This window comes from Sceloporus undulatus, chromosome 4 (assembly GCF_019175285.1).
Source record: "Sceloporus undulatus isolate JIND9_A2432 ecotype Alabama chromosome 4, SceUnd_v1.1, whole genome shotgun sequence".
Classification (NCBI taxonomy): domain Eukaryota; kingdom Metazoa; phylum Chordata; class Lepidosauria; order Squamata; family Phrynosomatidae; genus Sceloporus; species Sceloporus undulatus.
The window spans coordinates 129503256-129525380 of NC_056525.1; the positions used below are offsets into that span (position 1 = coordinate 129503256).

At 45.3% G+C, this 22125-nt stretch overlaps 1 protein-coding gene across 5 annotated transcripts in view; it reads right to left on the minus strand.

Annotated features, from left to right (window-relative positions):
• Nucleotides 1-22125, minus strand: part of PBX1 (PBX homeobox 1) — a 550595-nt gene that overhangs the window by 61591 nt on the left and 466879 nt on the right. For 3 of the 5 annotated variants that reach the window (XM_042463120.1, XM_042463117.1, XM_042463118.1), the window contains exons 7-8: nucleotides 7491-7603; nucleotides 5906-5995 (exon numbers count right to left, since the gene is read on the minus strand). In XM_042463120.1, the coding sequence (XP_042319054.1) occupies nucleotides 5906-5995; nucleotides 7491-7603 (203 nt within the window). The remainder of the gene's footprint in view (nucleotides 1-5905; nucleotides 5996-7490; nucleotides 7604-22125) is intronic. The other 2 variants (XM_042463121.1, XM_042463122.1) reach the window with 1 other exon arrangement.

The following is a 22125-nucleotide window of genomic DNA, read 5'->3' on the forward strand; positions in this document are numbered from 1 at the left end:
TGCCTTTTCTCTGTCTTCTGTTAGCATTTTGTCATCTTCTCCACGCAGTGGCCGTACTTCTTCCTTTTGCTGCGGACATATCCATAAAAGCCCTTTTTGTTGTTCTTAACCTCTCTAGCAAGCCTGAGTTCATTCTGTGCTTTAGCTTTTCTGACCTTATCTCTACACATGCTAGCTATTTGTCTGAATTCCTCTTTGGTGATTTCCCCATTTTTCCATTTCTCATACATGTTCTGTTTAAAATTTAGCTGAGTTGAAAGTTCCTTGATCATCCATCCTGGGTTCTTGCGACATCTCCCATTTTTCTTCCTCAGTGGAACTGTTTTAATTTGTGCCTTCAGTATCTCCCTTTTGAGAAACTCCCATCCATCTTGAACTCCCTTCTCTTTTAGTATTCCTGACCATGGGATCACCCCCAATATTTCTCTAGGTTTACTGAAATCAGCTTTCCTAAAGTCTAGAATGCGTGTCAGACTATACCTGGCTTCTCCCTTCCACTGTATAACAAACTCCAGGAGAACCTGGTCACTTCCACCTAACGATCCCACCACTTGCACTTCATTAACTAAGTCATCCTTGTTGGTTAGGATCAGATCTAAAATAGCTGACCCCCTTGTTGCCTCTTCCATCTTTTGGACAATGAAATTGTCTTTAATAATAATAATAATAATAATAATAATAATAATAATAATAATAAATTTTATTTCTACCCCGCCCTTCCATGGATATGATCAGGGCGGCTGGATATGATCAGGGCATATGATTGAGGCAAGTGAGGAATTTACTAGACCTTGAGGATTTGGCTGAGTTTGACTTCCAACAAATATCAGGGTAGTTGAAGTCACCCATCACTACTACATCTCTCCTTCCTGAGTGTGTGGTTTGTTGTCCTGGATCTCTTCACTGGTGTAAATGTCCCTGACATATAGGGCTATTGCTCCTCCTTTCCTGTTTGGCCTGTTTCTCTTAAAAAGGTTATATCCTTCTATTTCTACATTCCAATTATGAGACTCATCCCACCAGGTTTCAGTGAGGCCAATTATATCTTATTTGCTTTGTTGCACTAGGATTTCGAGTTCATCTTGCTTATTTTCCATGCTCTGTGCATTAGTGCAGAGACATTTAAGACCATGTGTTCCCTTTACTTGCTGCCTGTGCAAACATTTTTGCCTCCAACTGTTGGGTCCTTGCACTGTTTGCCTTGTTCCTTCTATGACAGTTTGACTATTTTCTCCAGCCTTTTTGCCTTCCAGAATACTGTCTCCCTCCCCTACATATTGGCAAAGACGTTTTTGCCAACTGGTGTGAGATGCAACCCATCCCTTGCCAGAAGTACCTCCTCATGGAACCGCAGCCCATGGTCCAAGAATCCAAATCGTTCTTGGTGGCACCATCTGCGGAGCCAGTTGTTTACATCCGCTATTTTCTTCTCCCTTCCTGGACCTTGCCCTTCAACTGGGAGAAGAGAGTTGATGACAACCTGTGCATCCACCTCTTTCAACTTCCTACCCAAAGCCTCATAATCCCTTATGATATTTTGAAGGCTATGCCTTGTAGTATCATTGGTTCCCACATGAACCAAAAGAAAGGGGTAATGGTCAGTAGGCTTGACAAGTCTTGTCAGCCTCTCTGTCACATCACGGATCTTTGCCCCAGGGAGACAGCACACCTCCCGAGACATCTTGTCAGGCCCACAAACCACTGGTTCAGTGCCTCTGAGCAAGAAGTCCCCCACGACCACCACACGCCTCCTCCGAGGCTTAGCAGCGGCTGTTCCCTTTGGTGGAGCTCTCTGGGTCCCCTGCTCTGTACCTGAGATCTGTCCCTGCTGCTGTTCCTCATCATCATGTTGCCTTTGTAGACCTTAAAGCAGATTTTCACTCTGTATCTAGAGCCAAACTAAAGCCATCTTCAAACAATGGGTGATAGATAGAGGTATAGCTAGATCTAGCTAGTGTCTCAACTTTTATTGTCACCTATGACCTATTTAGCAAAACTTGAAGTACCTAAACACTGGTGAATCTTTACTTTGGCACAATGCCATGTCCTCCCCTCTGCTGTTCTTGAAGGCAGATATGAGAAGATCCCTTTTCAAACAGATTATGCCCCTGTGAATCTGGCCAAATAAAAACAAAAGAGCATGTATCATTCCAGTGCTCATATTACAGGGACATCCACCTCAGCCTTCTCTCTCCTCTATTGTATAAACACCAAGGACCCACCAGTCCTTCCTTACTGCTTTTGGACACCAATCTGGATATAACATATAATGTTGCCAGATTCTATGCAGCTGCAATTAAAATCCATCAGGTAATGACCTCCATAGTAGACTAGTATTAATCTTGCCCTGCCACACTAGACTTTAAAAGGAAATACTGTTTTTACCTGGCTTTTATCTTGTTTTTCCTTGCCTTTACCATTACCTTCTTTTATTGTGTATCCCCAACAACAAATGGCAGGAATCCTGTTGAGGCTATATGGTTTTTAATCTGTATGTTTTTACTTTGTTTCCCCCCCCTTGATTTTACCATTGTTTTTTACATTACTTTCTTTCTTTTATTCTGTATCCCCCTTTTATCTGTGCTGGTCTATGACTGTAATAAAGATGAACTGACCTGAACTGAAGTTTGCCAGTATATGATAATGTCAATTAACAGAATTCGGCTAGGAAATAAGTGTGTGTATATGTGTGATCAGACATATAAGAAGGACATTTGAAGACCATGCTAAATTCGATGGAGACAGCTATGTTTGCTGTTCGCATGAAAGTGATACCTTCCTTTACCTTACTTCTATCCACTCAGGCACCTTTTTTCAAACCCAAGTTTGATCCACCAGTAAAAGCTTTCAGTTTAACATGTTTTGTTCAGAGCTGTTCATGTTCACTCAAACTCCATAATGCTGGGAAACTGTAGCTGGAAACAGAGGCTGGATGGCCATCTGTTGGGGATGCTTTGATTGAAATTTCCTGCATGGCAGGGTTGGACTGGATGGCCCTTGCAGTTTCTTCCAACTTTATGATTCTATGATTCTAGCTGGCAAAGGCCACACCCTCAGTCATATTGTTCAGGCAATATAGATATGGCATGGTATCTCATGCTTGATTAGTTCCAGCTTCAATGCTGCCTTGGCAATTGATGTTTGTCTGTAGCTGAGTGGTGGACCATACTATATTTGTCTGTTCACTGGAAGAAGCATATGGAGGCAGTACAAATGAAACTATCCTGATGTTGTCATTCTATGTTACAAGTATCCAACAGACAACCGTTCATAGGACTGAGCCAATATGGGAGAAATGTGACAGAATATGAGAAAGCAATGTGGGAGAGGGAAGGCATATTTGATGTTCACAATCGAAACTCCATTTTAATACATAAATAGGCACAGATATGAACAATAAATGTGGTTGCTTCTATAATTGTCTAATCTGGTTTTTGGCATGTCCCTTTGCTCTGCACACTTCCTACACTAGTTGCAAGTCAACCTGTCTAGTGTACAATTGTCCTTTTAGTAACATTCCACCATCAACACAATAGTCATAAAGCTCCCATATGAATAATTCTTAGCCATCCTACAGACCAGTAAACTTTGACTTGGGCTGTACAGATTGCTGCGGCCCCGATCCAGCTTCTGGAAAGCGGCTTCTTTTTGGGCCCTCTAAAGTGCTCCATAGCCACGGTGGTGCAGCTCTGTGGTGCCCCTTTGGAGCTGTATCATTTGGACACAGCACCGGAGATGCATCAAGATGGTGCATGTCCTCTGGACTGGCAAGCACCAAAATGGTAGCATGGGGGTAGAGTTAGGGCAAACATCATGAGGACGCTGCTCCCTGACTCTGCTCACAGGCCAGCACTTTCTGCCAGTCTGTATAGGGTCTTACTTGGCTTTTACTGCTGAAAATTTTGTACTCTCTAACAAAAAGCATGTGGAAGGAAATGAGAGAAATATGGTCTTGACAAGTACTTCTAATTAATGTTTTTCCTCACATCTCATCTTAGCTTTGGTTTCTTTGTTTCAAATTGCCATGTGTAGCAGGGCCAATGAGCCATGCTGCACAACCCCCACTGAGTAGACTCACTCAGGACTTGTTGGCCAGAATTCTGCATCAGGTACCTAGTTAAGTACAGCATACTTAAAGTATTCTTAATTAAGTAACCTCTCCTGGCCTGATATCAACCCAAACCTGACAGAAATGTCACTCGTCCATGCTCCTTTGCTTGCAGAATGGATCTCTTTTTTCCATTGCAGCTGATACCCAATAAAGTAGGTTGAGGGGAGAGCTACAATTGTGGCAATAGTGTCACAATCATGACTAAGTAGCAACTGTAAATACGAAACAGTTATGGATCTTCATAATGCCTCATCCAAACCTACTTTACCAGGCATCAGTTGCATGGGGAGAAGGAGATCCATTAAGCTGGTGACTAGAGAATGTCTGAATGATGCTTCCATCAAGTTTTTTTGGGGGGAGGAGGAAACGAGGTCCGGCCAGAACAAGTTATTTCAGTAGTTCTCAAACTGTGGGCCAGGACTTGCAGGGGGAATGAGACCTACTTTTGTGGTGGGGTGTGGAACACATGGAGGCACTGATCCCTCCTCTTCCTCCTCCTCTTCCTAAATATTTTTATGTGTAAAATTTACACATGCACTGAGTTAAACTTTGACTTTCTTAAGTAAAACTGTTCTAATTTGAACAATGTTATTTCCTTATAAAAGGTTAAAATATGAATATACATGAATGTATGAATGAAAATATGCACACTAAATACATGTAAAGGCATGTCCCAAGGGTAAAAGTTTGAATACCACTGGTTTACCTAATTAAGTATACTTAGTTAAATAGTTGATACAGGATTCTGGCCAGTAGAAATCCTGGATAATATCTTGTGTTTGGTGGGAAGGAAGCCCTTCACCACCACCTCAACTGGCAGTCTCCATGTCCAAAGCATCTATGCAAACAACCAGCCAAAAAAAAAAAAAAGAAAAAAAAAAGATGTAAACCATGTCTTATCCTTCCAGTATTTTCAGGCAATTCTTGAGCACAGCTTTCCTTCTGATTTCTAAAAGGGAAAGAGAGAACCCTTGATGCTATGTGAGGCAGCCTCCTTTTCCAGGCTGACCTCTTGTCCCAGCTTGCTGTCATCACCACTGAAATGGCGGATGATTGATCTGAGAAATGAAGTTGGATTGCTGTCCTAAATCTACACTCAATTCTCCTTGTGTCTGTCTGATCAATTTCATTCTGTACAACACGGCTTGTCGCTATGAATTTTCATGCTAGTCAGGAGCCGCCAGCACAACCCAGAACAAGTAGAAGATGTTCCTCACCACCACCACCCTTTATGTTTTTATCTTACTATTATTTTTAAATTATTATTACGGTCATCATCATAATCACTACCACCACCATTATCAGCAGCCACTTGTTAATCATCTGTTTTTGACTTTTGACACTGATGTGGGTAGGAAAGAGGTCTACACTATTTTTAAAATGGCACATTCACATGCAGTGGGCTGCAGCCCTTAGCCTTCTTGTTGAAGATGTCTAGGTCATGGTTTGTGGTGACATCCCTTACTGCCATTGCACTAGGTGTCACCTGTTTAGCAGCTCCTCTAAGCAGAATGCAAGTGGCCGCAGGTGCCATGTGAATGTTGATTGTGTCTGACAGCCCTAGACGCCAGCTGCCTGCACAAAGCCTGCCCACTCACCACTTTTTTGCAGATAGAACTCTGCCGTTGGCATGACCAATACAGAAGCAATAAACTAGGTGACTGTAAAGCTAAGACAAGTACTACTAAGTGGCATTCTGAGCCCTATGGCTTTGAAATAATTGGAAGCTAGAGAAAAAAAGAAAACAATATAGAAAAAAAAAAAAAAAGGAAAAGGGAAGCCTATTTTTCTTACACTGATTCCCTGTGGACTATACATCTGACTTGCTGCGAGCCCGTCACTGTATCCTCCTGTCTGGCTGATAACATGGCGAAGGGTATCCACCTAAACAGACCAACAACAACAACAAAGAGAGAATTAGGAACATAAGATATGAAAAGGCAAAGCTAATTTTGGGAATTATTCAAATATGAATATATGACAAAAGTCAAGAATTCCAACACTCACTCCAAAGAACAAAAGAGAACAGCTGTTTCCCTCCTATAGACACACTCACTGCCACAATCCCTGATTTTAGCAGCAGTCCATGTTATATTCTTAGAATTGCAATGGTTGGTAGGGTAAACTGACAAGGGGACAGGAAAGCTGATTGGAATTTTTAGCTGCGTTAACAATTATATGGAAAGAAGAAATCTAGCGTTAATCTGTTACTGCTGTTATCTAGCTGTCAGTCATTGAAAACAATAACACTTGGAAATAAAGAGGGCTGACCTCATATAAATGAGGATATATGAGTTTCACCACTCTTATACTTTATCTCCTGACATCTAGCATGCACTCTTTTCTGCTTTCAGGTAACAAGGTAGTCTGTATCTTGTGTCAAATTATGGAAATGTCTGATTTCTCAAATTATCTACAATCCTAGTGTGATGAGCCAAAGGTAAAAGACAACTACAGGATTGGTGGTGAACATCTAAGAGGCTGGAACCACTGTTGCATCTCCCCTACACTATTACATCTCCCCTACAAGGTTTACATCAGGGGTAGGCAACCTTTTTGAGCCGGGGGCCGGGTTGCTGTCCCTCAGACAACTGGGGGGCTGAAGCCAAAAAATAATTAATTAATTAAAAAAAATTAAATATATAAATAAACCAGGGCAAATGTAGGACAAAATTTTCAAATGGAAGACACTTTTTTTAAAAAAAAATGGAGGACACGTGAAAAAATTTGCTGATTTTTAAAATAATGTTAATATAAATGGATGCTATTGACCCCTCAAAGGCCCCATTGGCAATCGGCGGCAGGACCGGGCTGGGGCCGGTCCCAAGGCCTTGCCGGGCCGCATCCGGCCCGCGGGCCGCAGGTTGCCTACCCCTGGTTTACATTATGGAAATGATCTCCTAAACCTTTCCCTATAAAAATGGATTGAAGCTGGGATGACTAGATCTGGTTGATAAGTGAAATAGATTAGTGGCACTTTTGTGTCCAGCATCACTCTCTTGTCATTAGACTAAGGAAAAGGTGAAAGTATGTACATCTTGAAAAATAAGTCCTAAGTATAAATATCTTGTGCCTTCCCCCAGAAAATCCACTAAGCAAGCTGCATTGTCCATGTTATATCATTCTTTCCACTCAAAATCTTGATTTCACTATAACTTTCAAGCCAGAGCCAAATGCATTCACAAAGTGTGGGTGTGATTCCCTGAATACATTTATTTTTCAATGGCTGGTTTTGAGTTTTGGTTTCATTTTGCCTGGTTCAGGTTGGTTAGAGTTTCAGTTCCTCTCTTGTAACAGGAATGAGTAAAGCCAATAGGATCAAAGGCTCCTTATTCTGACAATGATGCATTCACTGGCAGTTCATCCGATGGATCCCTACCTGTGACTGCACGTTGGCTCCAACTTGGGCCCCTTGGTAAGAATCCCCATTGAGTGACTGCACGCTCATGAACAAATCTCCAGAGTTTGACATGTTAAAAGAACTGGAAGAACCTGGAAAGGAAAGAGTGAGGCACCTGAATCATAGAGAGGAAGAGAATCAACCATATACTTGTTAGCCAGAAAGAAAAAATGGCATGCAAAGCAACTCTTAACAGGAAACAAAACCATCAGGTTAGTAACATGGATAATAGAGCAAGCAAAATTAAGAGAAAGAGAGAGAGAGAGAGAGAGAGAGAGAGAGAGAGAGAAAGAGAGAGAGAGAGTTATGAAATATAAATAAAGTTTAAATAAAGTTTGTCTTCTAACAACTTTAGCACTCGCTAGTTATCTGATGAGCACTGTAACTCATGGTCCCAATTTTGTAGGAGGGTGGGATGTTACTCTGTTATTGTTAACAGCATTCTAATACTTTAGCAAGCCTTGATATTTTCAGCATTGACATCTTGAAGGCAATCCACTTATAAGAGATAACTCCTATAAATGTAAATGTTGAGGATATGTGCAGAAAATGCCATGTTTTTACTCTGTCAGTTTCAGGGGTGGTGCAGTGTCAACTCACAATGAATCTCTCACAACAGGTCTGACAGGGTAGCAAAATGTGGCATGGAAACAAAGGCTACAGTTACCTACCTAGCTGCTAGAATCCCATGCATCCAGAATGTGCAAAATGTGCCCTTTGTTGGGCATAAGAATGTGGTAACATCTCTCTCAATCTTTTCCAAGCTTTTCAGCATCACAGCCAGAACTCTTACAATATGCACATGTTATCACAATAATCTTAACTATACGGGGCTGAAAAAGTCATCCAGGCATACCATTCCACATAACTTCTCTCATATAGCTTTAAAATGGTAACCTAACTGGAATGCATGAGATAGATTGGAGAGGATTGTTTTGAAACTCTCATGCAATATAGCATCTTAAGAATGAGAAAAGCTCAGTGTGCAAGGTTTTGCTCTCAATATGACATTAGGCTTGAAGTGAGAGACTTAAGGGGCCCAGGTCAGCTCTACTGTATTATGATAATGCTACATTCCTCATTGATTTCTCACAGAAGATACACAATAACAGTGTTCTTTACCCAACAGTGATCTGCAGCCAGAAGTTCTCTGAAGTTTTAATGGCACTTTATTTTGAAAACACTTTTAAGTTAAACCCTCATTATTAAAGCAAAATGGGGAGACTTATTAAAAAATAGACAATGGGCCTGAACAGACAGGCCAAAATAAACCTGCTTTGGGTCACTTTGGAGGTCACTAAGGACTAGAGTGCAGCTTTGGCACAGCTTCTGGCCTCTTAAGATGCATGCATCATTTAAACAGCATACCTCCAAAGTGACCCAAAGCAGCTTTATTTTGGCTTGTCTGTTCAGGCCCAATGCTACATTCCTGGATGACTACTCCGGTGCTGCCTTATAGTTGTTACTGTGTGCCTTCAAATCTTTTATGACTATGGTGACCCTCAGGGAACTTATCATGGGGTTTTCTTGGCAAGACTTGTTCAAGTAAGGGTTTACTTTTGTTTTCCTCTGAGGAGGAAGTGGTGTGATTTGTCCAGGGTCACCAAGAGGTTGGTTTCCAAAGTCATAATCCAATGTCAAATCATTATACTGTGCTGCCTAGTGCTCACCAGGTCCTTCATGTCTCCATGAAAAAAGCTACACAGAACAGATATTCTAAAATGTCACTATAATCAACAAGTGTGAAAAGGTTCCTCAGAGTACCCTATAGTTTCTTGATGGAAAGATTCCCAAATAAATTTTCGGATTAGTCTCTGAAATTCCTAGGAGACACATGAATAAACATTTGGCCACAATCATGGACTATGGAGAAATGGCCATACATTTACAAGGGGTAAACTAAGAAGTCTACTGGAAATGGTCTTGATCACTTCTCAAGATACACCATTCCTGAACTTCACTTAAGGTGTTCATTTTGAAGGGATGGAAAAGGAGCCACATCTTTCTCAGTATTTTGCTTTATGTGACACCTAACTTCTGAACATACAGCACCTTTACCAACCATAATTATTTAAATCCCACAGGAATGTCATGGGAGTGAAAGATATATTATTTTCTCCCTGTAACAGATGGTGTTAATAGGTTGGATTTACAAGGTCATGGAGCAAGCCAATGATATCATCATAAAAAGACCACAGGAATCCTTTTGCTTCCTTGCTTCCTTCTGCCATTGCATAGCTTATTTATTATTATTTTAGTTTCATTGACCTAATAGCCATATTACTCTTATTTTACTTTAAAAAAACCCTAATAAATAGAAATGATAAAAGTAAATAGAAATGATATGCAGTTGACAGATGATGCATCTAATGTTAACTAACAAGTTTTGGGGGCAGACAAGGGATAGCAGCCACAAACCCTTAATCCAAACTACAGAAGTATTGTTAGAATTGTTAGAACATGACATATGTTGATACTGTAGGATCTTTGAGACTAAGTGAAAGAGAGAAGTTGGTAGCAACTTTCAGTTAGTCTCAAAGGTCCTACAAGTTCTGTTTGCATACTAATTTTCCTGACTAACATGGCTATGTCTTTGAATATTGCCATTATGTTGATATTGACAAACATGACACAATCTGTTAGGATATTCTTCTGTTGAAGTCAAGTGGAAATAAGCAACTGAGCAAGAGCACACCAGGCTCTTGCACTCGTTCCATTTATTTGCAAACAACTGGTATATGAGACAATCCCAGTGGATTATGTACAGTCTTCCTAAAATCTCTGTGGCTATCTACAGTCTTGTCTGCATGGGCTGAAAGAAACAGCCCAGCCTCATATTGAAACTCACCTGTGCAGACAATATACATGGCTGAGATGACAGGAAAATGGCCCTAAGCCACACACCTCAGAGCAAAGAATATCCCTATTTACTCCAGTTCAAACTGGAAAGAGCAAATTACTGCATCACTATGCAGACTGTGAGCCAATGTAGTGATGGAGGGAAGGACCATCTGGCTGAAGCAGAAAGAAAAAGGCATCCTGTGCAGGGCAAGCCACCAATCCCTTGTGGGCCAGAAATTCCCACATGAGTCTCAGCACTTTCACATTCAGACTTCCATGCTGCCACTGATAATATTGCTGGTCATACTTTTTCTTGTTGTCTGCCTGCAAATCAAATGCACAAGTGCACAAAAGTCAATGCACTGGTGCAGCACACCAACACCCAACAGGATGGCCAAGTCATCCATGAGCTGTGGAAAAACAGAGCGGTCTCCTGAGACATAGAGGAGACACTTGACCTATTAGCCACAGGGAGACAGAACACTGCACAGGAGCAACTCCAGAAATCACACAGGAATATCGAGCTGTTCAAGAGGATCGCAGAGGAGATAAGGGCAAAGAGGCACAAATACAAAGCTGAGGAAATCAAGATGAATAGCAAGACTCTCCGACACCAATACTGGGAGGTGTGTGACCACAATGCACACAGCAGCCATGGCATAGCCGCCATACTCTACTTCAAGGAGCTTGATAACATTCTCTGGGAAGATACCACCATTCATCTCAAGCAAGTGGCCCGCAGCACCACCATTCACTGGATTCCTGTTGATCAGGTGTCTGGTATTCAATAACGAAATGACCCTGTAACAAATGGGAGTCCCTCCATTTATCAGTGCCTTCTTCCCAGACAACAAATGATTAAATGTGGGAGGAGATACAGCTGGGCATGTTTAGCCTGGAGAAGAGAAGGTTAAGAGTCTCACGACCATGTGGCACACTTGGCCTGGAAATGACATGTATGTGGCCACTAGGTGGAACTGGAGCAGAGGTAACCACAGTTCAAGTGGCAGGTGTGCATGAGTCAGCATTTGGGAGCTGTGCATCATGGGGCATCTGATGCAACATGCACAGCAGGTGAAGTCAGTCAAGGTGTGCATCATGGGAAATGGTATGATGCAACCTGCCCTGGGGATGAAACCAGCAAGGTTTCATTGGTGGCAAGACATCATATGACTTTACAGAAGATCACCTATATAAGAGAGAAGGTGATTATCTCCGTTGTTGTTGTTGGGTTGTTGTGGTCAGTGACTGGTGAAGCACTTTGTCTGTTTGCATACAGAGATGTGAGTATCCAAGACGGCTGTCTGGTACTCTGTGCTATCTTGTATACTATATACAAGATAGCACAGAGTACCAGACAGCCATCTTGGAACAAGTGAATTAAAGCCCTCTTGTTTTGAGTGAGAGCCTTGCTGTCCAGCAGTGTTTATTTCTGCAAGCTGGGAGCTTAAGGCTGGAATCTGTATGGGAGGAATTTTTCCTTCTCAGCAGGGACGTAGCCAAGGGGGGGTTTCTTGGGGTCTGGACACCCCCTTCCATTAGAAAAATGAATGGTGTGTGCTGCTGTGCCGCCGCACCCAAGCCCCATTATAATGGTGGCACTTAGTCTGGACCCTACCTTCCTAAAATCCTAGCTACGTCCCTGTTCTCAGCTTGAAGCCTTTGCAGACGTCTCTCCAAGACGTCTCTCCATGCAGACGTCCTGCCTGCGTGGATCACCTCTGCACGTGGTCATAGTGGACACAACGTGTCTCGTCTCTCTATGCCCCAACAAAGAGGTGATAGCCCTGTTTAAATATTTGAAAGGGTACCATGTTGAGGATGGAGCAAGCTTGTTTTCTGCTGCTCCAGAATCTAGGATCTGGAGAAATAGATTCAAGCTACAGGAAAAGAGATTCCTCCTTAAAATTAGAAGAAGATCCTGATAGTAAGAGCTGTTGAACAGTGGAATACATTCCCTTGGAGTGTGGTGGAGTCTCCTTCTTTAGAGGTTTTTAAACAGAGGTTGGATGGCCATCTGTTGGGGGTGCTTTAATTGTGAGTTCCTGCAGGGGGTTGGACTGGATGGCCCTTGTGGTTTCTTCCAACTCTATTCTATGATTCTACATTTTAATGAAGCAGCATCACAGAGGTGATGAGATAGCAACTGTCCAATGAGATGAACAGTTGGGGAGAAGTGTGAACCTTTGAGATGATTCTGAGCAGAGTTTATCAAAAGTACCACAAGGCTTTTGTCTCTGGCTCTCTCTCCAAACAGACTATGGTGTTCTGAAACAAAGGAACATTGGGAGTGGGGGCTCCATGGGGGAAGGCTGGTCAAACTGGACAGTAGGGTTCAGATTCCCAGCTATCCCATGAACATCAAGGACTACAAATCTTGTCTGATCTATAAGATTAGGAGAATGTATCAGTCAGTGGCATTAGGATATTTTGATTCTTTTTTAGGTCTGGCTGAAATGATTTTATCCTGTAATGTATACTTTCTACTTGTTCCTGGAGGGCAAGGTGGTTCTTCATGTAGGAGATATCCCTTTGCTCTTCCTCACTTAGAGCCTTTCCTTTAATAGCACTTTTTTCTTCCACCTTCACTCCCTTCACATGTCAGGAGCTCCAAATCTGCTCAGGCTGAAGCAGGCAGGGGGCCCTATTACCATTGCAGGATCCTTGGAGATTCTGTCCTATACAGCAGGAGTGGGTGGGGGTACTGAAAGGGGGCATTATATGGGTGGCAGCTGTGGTTTTGGAGGAAGAAGTTGGAGTACAGAAGGGCAGGTTGACTACTTGCTAGGTTCTCTGCTTCTATCTTACACCTAAGGGGTGAGTGAGGACCGGCTAGGAGGGTGATGTCGGGAGACAGCTTGCATTTTGTTCTAAGTCTGTGTATACTTGCAGTGGCAGGGGAGCCGTTTGTTTGTTGGCTTGCTGAAAACAAAAGTCTCCGTGTTACAAGTGGACCTTTGTGCAACAGCCAGAAACTGTAAAGGGCTTGGTTGCCAGAGGCCACTGATTGTTTGCAGAGAGTGCCTTCTCTCTTTCATTTTTTATTTTCTCTCCTCTCCTAGCCAGTTCTTCTGTTAAAGGGGTCCTTCTGTTCCCTACCAGAGGCTGGTTCTTTGATTTTTCTTGTTCCTTTCCTGTAGGGAGGGGCTCCCCTCCAGGAGCCTTTCACCCCTGTTTAGGGGGAGGAGGGACAGTTTGGTTGCTGGGGGAACTGACTGCAGAAAGAGGCTGGCTACAGGTGTAAGATGACTCCTAACAATCTGAGCTGGCTGCTTGATGAGTGGTCCTTTTGGCCCGTTCCGCACAGGCACCCTAGTACGTGCTCAGCACGTACTAGGGTTAGGAAGGGGCATCCTTTCCGGACGCCCCTAACCCTAGTATGTACTGAGTGTGGACAAAATGGCGATGCCCATTCTACATGGGTGCCACCATCTTGATGTAGCGGACGCTTAGCGTCCACACGTCTCGGCGCACTAATGATGCCACAAGTGCACCATTAGCACCTTGCAGTGTCATTAGCGTGCCGCAAAAAGAAGCCGCTTTTTGCAGCTTCTTTTTGCTGCTCGGAGGATCGCATGGTTTGGCCGCTGAGGCTCCTCCACACAGCAAATGAGGGCGCTTTGCAGACCACCCTTTTGGGCAGTCTGTAAAGCGCCTTTGTTATCCTAATAGACAGTTTATAGCTCTCTACCAAGAAAGGAAGGGTTGGCTACCTTGAAACTTTCTTAAGCTTTCAAATTATTTTATTTGTCAGAGCCTGACTTTGGGCTAGTTCCCTCTCTCTGAAGGGAGGGGCTAATTTGATGCTGACTGACTGAGAGGTCTTATATTTTGTATTTTGCTTTCTATTTGCCACCTGGTATGGGAGAGCTAAAGGAAGGGAGTGGTTTAGAATCTCTTTTGGCACTGTTCTCTCTCTCTCTCGCTAAAGGTGAAAGCAGCTCTGCAGATCATTTCTGCTAAATGGGTTTTATACAGAAAGGTCAGGGGTCAGCCAAGTCTCCAGTTGGCAACTGTTTGGTTCAGGTGCAGCAAGAACTGGCAGATGCTCAACAAGGAGTTAAGGCAGCAGAGCAGACAGTAGCTGCAATGGGTCCTATTTCACCCAGCAAGACATGAGAGATGCAAGTCTTGGCTAACTGCCTAGAGCTAAAGAAAGCCAAGAGGGCAGAAGGTGAGAGATACTGCACTGAGGTTTTGGGGGAAGAGGAGGATTCTAAGGGAAGTCCAGGAGCAGCTCCTTGGAGACAGGAGGACTTCCGGTCTACTCTTCAGTCTGCTCAACGGCCTACGGCTGAAGCCAAGTGCTTTGTGCTCCATCTACCTGACTCATGGGGGTGAGAGAGTCTGTGGTGGGCAACAAGCAGGGTGAGATGCCAGACTAGCAGAATAGCAAAAAAGGATAACACAGCAGAGAAGACACCAACAATGTCAACTCTAGAATTATCCAGGGAAGAACAGCAATGCAAAACCCAGTGCCAGCACTGGCCAAGGGAGCAGAGATTGGGAAGATGCTTGCTGATGTGACCAGTGGAAAGGAGGAGGACCAGTATATACCAGCAAATATTGCTTTGGCATCTGAGCAGATATCACTTTCTGCCATAATGCAGGGAGAGTCACAGGCAAGTCCTTCACTTCAAAAGGAGCAAGTGGTTCCAGGGGAACAAGAGGAGTTCTGGAAGGAGCAGAATGTAGGCTAGAGGCTGTGAGCTGCATGATAGATGGCAAAGGAAGCTATCTAATCTCCTTCAGTGACAAAGTGGTCATCAGGAAGGAGACCACAGTCTTTGAGCTACATGGTAGAAGCTGACACAAAAGAGACCAAGTCCTCTGAACTGTACAAGCGGTCCCAATTTGTGATAGACAGAGGTTCTCTAGACTACGGGGTGTGGTTGAAAGGCATCACGTCACAGAAGGTCCATGCTAATGAGCTATTGTGGATATCCTGGGGTTTCCCAGTAGAGAAGGAGCCGAGCATGCTAACATTGGGTAGCTCCACCTACAAGGCTCCTGATAGACAGGGAGAGAAAAACAAAGGCCAGGGCCTGACCCTGCCTCCATGGGTGGAGCAACCCCTAGCAGCCCCAGTCTTCTTCCTGTCTAGCTCCTGGTAGGACGTGCTTTTAGTTGCCTTCAACTAAACCTAGACAGCTTCGGCCATGCTTCCACTCCCTGGCTGGCTGATGGAGCTGGAGCCTCAGGACACACATCTGGCAAAGCTGGGAAGAAAGCTCACCCGTTAACCTGGCCTCTTCCTCGCCTGCCATCGAATTTAGGGAAAGAAGGAAGGAAATTGAAGGGGAGAGGAGTAGAAGAGAAAAAAAGGGGATTTTTAAAAAAAAATTAAGGAGGAAATAAAGGAAAGGAAAAAAGAGCAAGCCAGGCAAGTCTGGGGAGCTGAATCTGAATGGTGTTGTATGCGTGCCCTGAGGCTCCAACTCCATCAGCCATCCAGGGAGTGGAAGCACGGCCGCAGCTGTCTGAGGGAACTACTCTGCAGCCTGCTGCTGAGGCTTCCCGACCGACCTGGTCAGGGTTGGAGGAGGGAGAGCCTACAGCGATGACACTGGAGCCCGTCAGAGGGGAGGACGTAAGTAATCCCGGCTGGCCGGCTGGTTTCATTCCCTGTTGGCCCAGAATGGCCCGGGCTTCGTCAGGGCTTCCCAGGGGGATGGTGATCCCATTGGCCTGTGGCCTCTGGGGCCCAGTGGTGTGTCGTTTGGGGGGGAGGTCCCTTTGCCCCTCCGGTCTTTCCCCCCTTCCTGGGCTGGTTGGGCCCCGTCCCTCAGCAGGCCCTTCCCTTTTCTGGAGACTTGCTGCCTGGTCTCCCCAGCAATCGGCACGGTGCTTATTCCTTCCGCTTGGGCCTCTGACCCTAGCCATGGCTGGTTCTTCCCGGCAGGGGCCAGCTACTGTACCCCGATCCAGGGAAGCAGCCTTTGTGGACATGTGGGCACCAATGGGGGTGACCATTTTGGCCACATGGACCAAGAGGGCGACCTCCATCTTGGTGCCAACCCGGAAAGAGAGTTGCTGGGCCACGTGGTCTCCAGTGGGGGCCGCCATTTTGAAAACACAGCCCCGGATGGTGGCAGCCATCTTGGTGGCACCGGGGGGGGGGTCGATCCTCAGCTTGCTGCTGACCAGGACACTTGCCCACCCTCCCAACCGTCCACCAGCTCCCTTCCCCATGGGACAACTTGGGAGCCGGGTTGGTCCCAGAGAAGGGTGGGCTCTCAGTCCCATCTGGGGGGGTTTCTCAAAAGGGTGAAAATAGTGACTCCTCAGGGGGTCAGTCAGGCCTCCAAACCCAGGCCCGAACCTTTCCAATCCTCACTCAGACCTCCTCAGGGTCTAGAGAGGGTGATGATTCATGCCTCCCTTCACCGGACTAGGGATTTACTTGATTTGTTGCCCAATACAGATACCAGGGTCAGACAGACAGTTAATAAGATTGCCAAAGCGTCCGCCTTCGCGGCATATGGCACCGTTGATGCATTTCAACAGTGCGCTAGAGCACAGGCAGCAGTCATGGCTGTCAGATGACAATTCTGGCTAAAGAATTGGAATGTAGAATCTAAGTCCAAACAAAATTGGGCTTTCACTCCTTTCTAGGCACAAAGCTATTTGGTTAATCCCTCGATCCTGTTTTGGTGGAGGGTAAGGATAAATAGAAAGCCTTGATCTCGGCTAAAAAGAAGGAAGATAAAAGACAGTTTAGACATCACTCTTCCTTTCGTTCCTCCTGGTCTTTCTTTCCCTCCAACTCTAATTCCAATTCCTTCCAAGCCAGGGAGTGTAGACCCAGCAAGTCTCACCGGGGAGACTCCAAGTTCTCTAAGAAAACCTGTCCTCCTCCCCCCCCCCCAAGGGTGGAGGAGGCTCCAAACCATCTCAAAAAAAACCAACAATCATGATGAGGTCCCTCCAGTGAGGGGCTGGCTCCAGGGATTCGCTCTCACTTGGGAGAGATCCACCACAGACAGGTGGGTTCTGGACAATGTCCACCAGGGATACAAGGTAGAGTTCCATAACATCTCTCGCAACATGTTCACACCCTCTCTCAAGTCCAGAGATCTCCCAAAACATCACCTCCTGCTGGAGGCCACTGACCGTCTGCTCACCATCCGAGGCATCGAGCCTGTACCAGACAACCAGAAGGGACAGGGATGCTACTCAACCCTTTTCCTGGTTCCCAAGAAAAATGGGTCCTGGAGGGCCATCATAAAACTAAGAGGAGACAACCAATTTGTCCACAAAAAGAAATTCAGGATGGAGATGGTCAGAGCATCCTAAACAGTCTTCAACCCAAAGACTTCCTCTCCTCTCTGGAGCTTCAAGATGCTTATTTGCATATTTTGATCCACCCCTCATCCCGTCGTTTCCTCCACTTCAGATATGGCAGACTTCATTTCCAATACAGAGCACTTTCTTTTGGACTCTCATTGGCTCCCAGGGTATTTACCAAGGTCATGGTGGCCCTGGTTGCTCATTGGAGATCTCCCCGCCTCCACGTTCATCCCTATTTGGACGATCTTCTGATCCGGTCGCCCTCAAAACAACAAGCAATCCACAACACCAACATGATTGTCAGGTCACTGGAGGACCATGGCTTCCTAGTCAACCTAGAAAAGAGCTCCATCCACCCCAACCAGCAGATCCTACACCTGGGTGCCGAGATAGACACCCAGACAGGGACAATCTACCTTCCCCAAGATCGGATCATGACCATCCAGAGGACAGTCCAGAGGGTCCTGAAGTCGCCTGAAGTCAGCCTGCAGCTACTAACACACCTACAGGGTCTGATGATTGTGGCCATCGACTGCCTGCCTTGTGCAAGGTTCCACACCAGGCCTCTTCAGTGGCTTCTCCTTCCTTACCAATGAGCCATCGTTCTCAAGAGGCCCCAAAAGATCCAGGTTCCCAACAATATACGCTGGTCCCTCCGCTGGTGAACCTTTCCAACAGTTTCAAGGGGTCGCCCCATTTGGGCAATAGACAAGATCCAGATCACCACAGACGCCAGTCTTCAAGGCTTGGGAGCTTATTGTGGTTCTTGCCTGGCCCAGGGACGGTGGAGCCTGGAGGAACAGTCCCACATCATTAACTGGCTAGAGCTTTGAGCGATTTGCCTGGCTCTCCTGTCCTTCAAGCAGCTAGTTCTCCACAAGGCTGTCCTGGTAAGGACAGACAACATTATCGCCAAGGCCCATGTTAACCGTCAGGGGGGTACAAGATCTCGGCCCCTAATGGGCGAGACCCAGACTCCTCTGACCTGGGTGGAAGCCAACTTGCTATCCTTAGAGGCCGAACACCTATAGGGACAAAATAAACTCCAAGGCCGATTGGCTAAGCTGGACTGACATAGATCATGGAGAATGGAGTCTTCACCAGGGGTGTTCCAGACCATCGTAGTGACATTCGGTTGTCCGATCGTGGACCTGTTTGCCTCCCCCAACAATGCCAAGACCCCCAGATTCTTCTTGAGGTTCCAGACAGAGCGGTCAGAGGACTTCAACGCTCTGAACTGCCACTTGCCCGTGGTTCTCCTATATGCCTTCCCACTAGTCCTGCTGCTGACAAAACTACTGTCAAAAATTCGGAGGACCAGATCAGAGGTCATCCTGGTGTCCCCAGCATGTCAACCCAGAGCCTACTTCTCCCGACCAGACCAGACCTGCTGTCTCAAGGTCACGTTCACCATCCAGACCTAATCTGGCTTCAGCTTCATGCCTGGAGATTGAGCGGCTTATGTTGACTGGTTATAGCTACTCCCCTGAAGTGATCAAGTTCATCCTGGCGTATAGATGGCCATCGACCTTCAAGATTTAAGAATACACCTTCAAGGCTTTTAAGAGATGGTGTAAGCTCAAAAAGAGAGACTTTGTTCGGGTCACGGTCTTTATACTTCTCCAGTTCCTTCAAGATGGTTTCGACCAGGGCCTCTGCCCTAACACAGTCAAGAGACAGGTGGCTGCAATTACCTCTATCCTTCCTCACGAGGAGGCTGCCCAAATATCCCAACATCCTCATATTAGAAGATTGCTCAAAGGAGTTTCCAACAGGGCGCCTCCAACAAGATTGATTCACATCATGGGACCTTCACAAGATCCTAAAGGCCTTGATGATACAACCCTTCGAACCACAGAGAGAGGCGTCTCTCAAATTCCTCACCTTCAAAATGCTGATCCTTACAGCTGTGACATCGGCCTGCCGCATCTTGGAGATTGGGGCCCTTTCAGTGAGAAAAGAACTGTGTGTCATCAGACTAGATTCCATTCTGCTTCGCCCAGACCTGGTGTTTCAACCCCAAGGTGAATTCGGTCTTCCATTCGTCTCAGGACTTCGTCTTGCCCTCCTTCTGTCCACGACCGGCTAAAGACTTAGAAACTTTCTGTCTCTGTGGACAACATTTCTATTCAATCAGTTCAGCAAGCCCGCAGTCTTGGTTTTATCTTTGATTCTTCTCTGTCGTGTATCCCTCAGATCCAGACCACAGCCAAGGCTTGTAGATTCTTTTTATACAATATCGCCAAAATCCGACCATATCTCTCCGCTTCTACTGCCAAGATCCTGGTCCATGCCTTAGTGATCTCACGATTTGATTACTGTAACATCCTTCTGGCAGGGCTTCCTCTTTCTCACCTCCGTCCTTTAATCTCTGTCCAGCATTCAGCTGCACGCATTATCACATCCGCCCACTGCTCTGACCACATCTCTCCTGTGTTGGCATCCCTTCACTGGCTCCCACTCCCTTTCTGTATTCAGTATAAGCTTCTGCTGTCGACGTTTAAAGCCCTCCATGGGCTGGCCCCTCCTTACTTATCAGACCTTCTTTCTCCTCACATTCCCACCAGGGCCATCCATTCTAGTAGTCAAGGTCTGCTGTCTCAGCCTAGGATTTCCTCTGCCCCATCTCAGATTCGCCCCTTTTCACTCGCTGCCCCTCACTCCTGGAACCTTCTTCCCCCACGAGCAAAAGCCATTGCTTCTTTAACCAGCTTCAAAACGGAGTTGAAGACCATCCTGTTCAGGGCAGTGTTCCCAGGCATTGCATAATTGTCACTTGCTATTTGATGTTCTTTTGTTGTCTGTTTTATTGAATCATTTCCTGTATTGCTATGTATTTTATATGTATTATCCTATTAGAGAGGCCCCTTCCCTACCACCACTCCCTTTGTGTCATGTCTTTTTAGATTGTAAGCCTGAGGGCAGGGAACCAATTAAAAAGATTGTATGTACAGCGCTGTGTAAATTTACAGAGCTTTATAAATAAAGGATAATAATAATAATAATAATAATAATAATAATAATAATAATAATAATAAGGCTCTGGCACACTCTGGATGTGCACAGAGCCATCAAAATTTACCCCAAAAGTACAGCTGCCTTCAGAAAGTCAGAAGCCCTTTTCATCTCTTTCCATCTGAGGTCCAGGGGCAAAAATGTCTCTGTCTCTACACTCTCAAGATGGATCAGAGAGTGCATCATCACCTGCTATAGAATCCTAGACCTGGCCTCTCCTGAGAGCATCACTGCCCACTCCACCAGAAGCGCTTCTACTAACGCACTCTGGCCGAGATTTGTAGAGCGGTCATGTGGAAGTCCCCTTCCACATTTGTCAAGCACTATAAGCTTGACATCTTCCATTCAGCTGAGGTGGCCTTTGGTCGTAAGATTCTACAACAGATTGTCCCTGACTTGTCCTCTGCGCCAGCAGGCCCTCCCTAGTCGGGGGGATGCTTTTGTAAATCCCAGTATTAGGATGCTTGGCTCCTTCTCTGCTGGGAAATGGAACGTTGGTACTTACCTGATATACAACCCTTTCCAGCAGAGAAAGTCTAAACATCCTCCCCACCCTGTCTTCCTGCTGGCACTAGCGGACAAATTAGGTTTGTTTGCTTGAGTTTAAAGTGCTATTAATAATAAGTCATGCCAAAGCCTATCTGGTCTCATTGGTTGTTCAGTTCTATACATCTAGAATGCTAGAGAGGCCTAAGCAGTTCTTGACTGATCAGTGACTGTGACTGCTAGGGGTCGCCCCTTGCCTTTGTTTTTCTCTCCCTGCCTATCAAAAGCCTTGTAGGCAGAGCAATCCAATGTTAGGATGCTTGGACCTTCTCTTTTGGAAAGGTAAGTACCAACGTTCCATTTCCCCCTGAAAGACCACCAGGAGGGACCACTGCAAACAGCTTGAGATCATCTTCCAGTCCATCAGGAATGCTCAAGGACAAAATGTGTTGATCTGGTTTACATGTCTGATGTGTGCCAATATAATTAACCTGTAGTGTTGTGTGGTATATATTTGATTATTTTTCTTTCCTAGGTAAACGGATGAAATCAGAGCTGGTATGGTTCCAGCTGTTCCCAAACAAGGGCAGCATGTGATAATGCATGTTTGCTTGCTTTTTCTTCTTCTTTCCTTCATAGGCTGACATAGCAGCCAGTGAGAATAACCAGGGTGAGCAGCCAGCAGGTGATGGTGGATACTAGTTTCTTTGGAATGCAGGAATGCACATGGTACACACCATCCCATAACTGACAGTTAGTTCATAGCCTGGCATGTGCGCTATGATTATCTGACTAATACACAGTGCTTAGGCTAGGCATTCTGTAGGGCATGACAGAGGCGTTCTTTTGCTAAGGTGGCCTCTGGCCAATAACTGCACACCGCCATCCTGTCTGGGCATGCACTGGGAGCAAAAGGGGGGAATGCATGGAGGAGTACATGACAGTGTTGTCAGCACATGTGCACTGTCAGATAGAGCTCAGT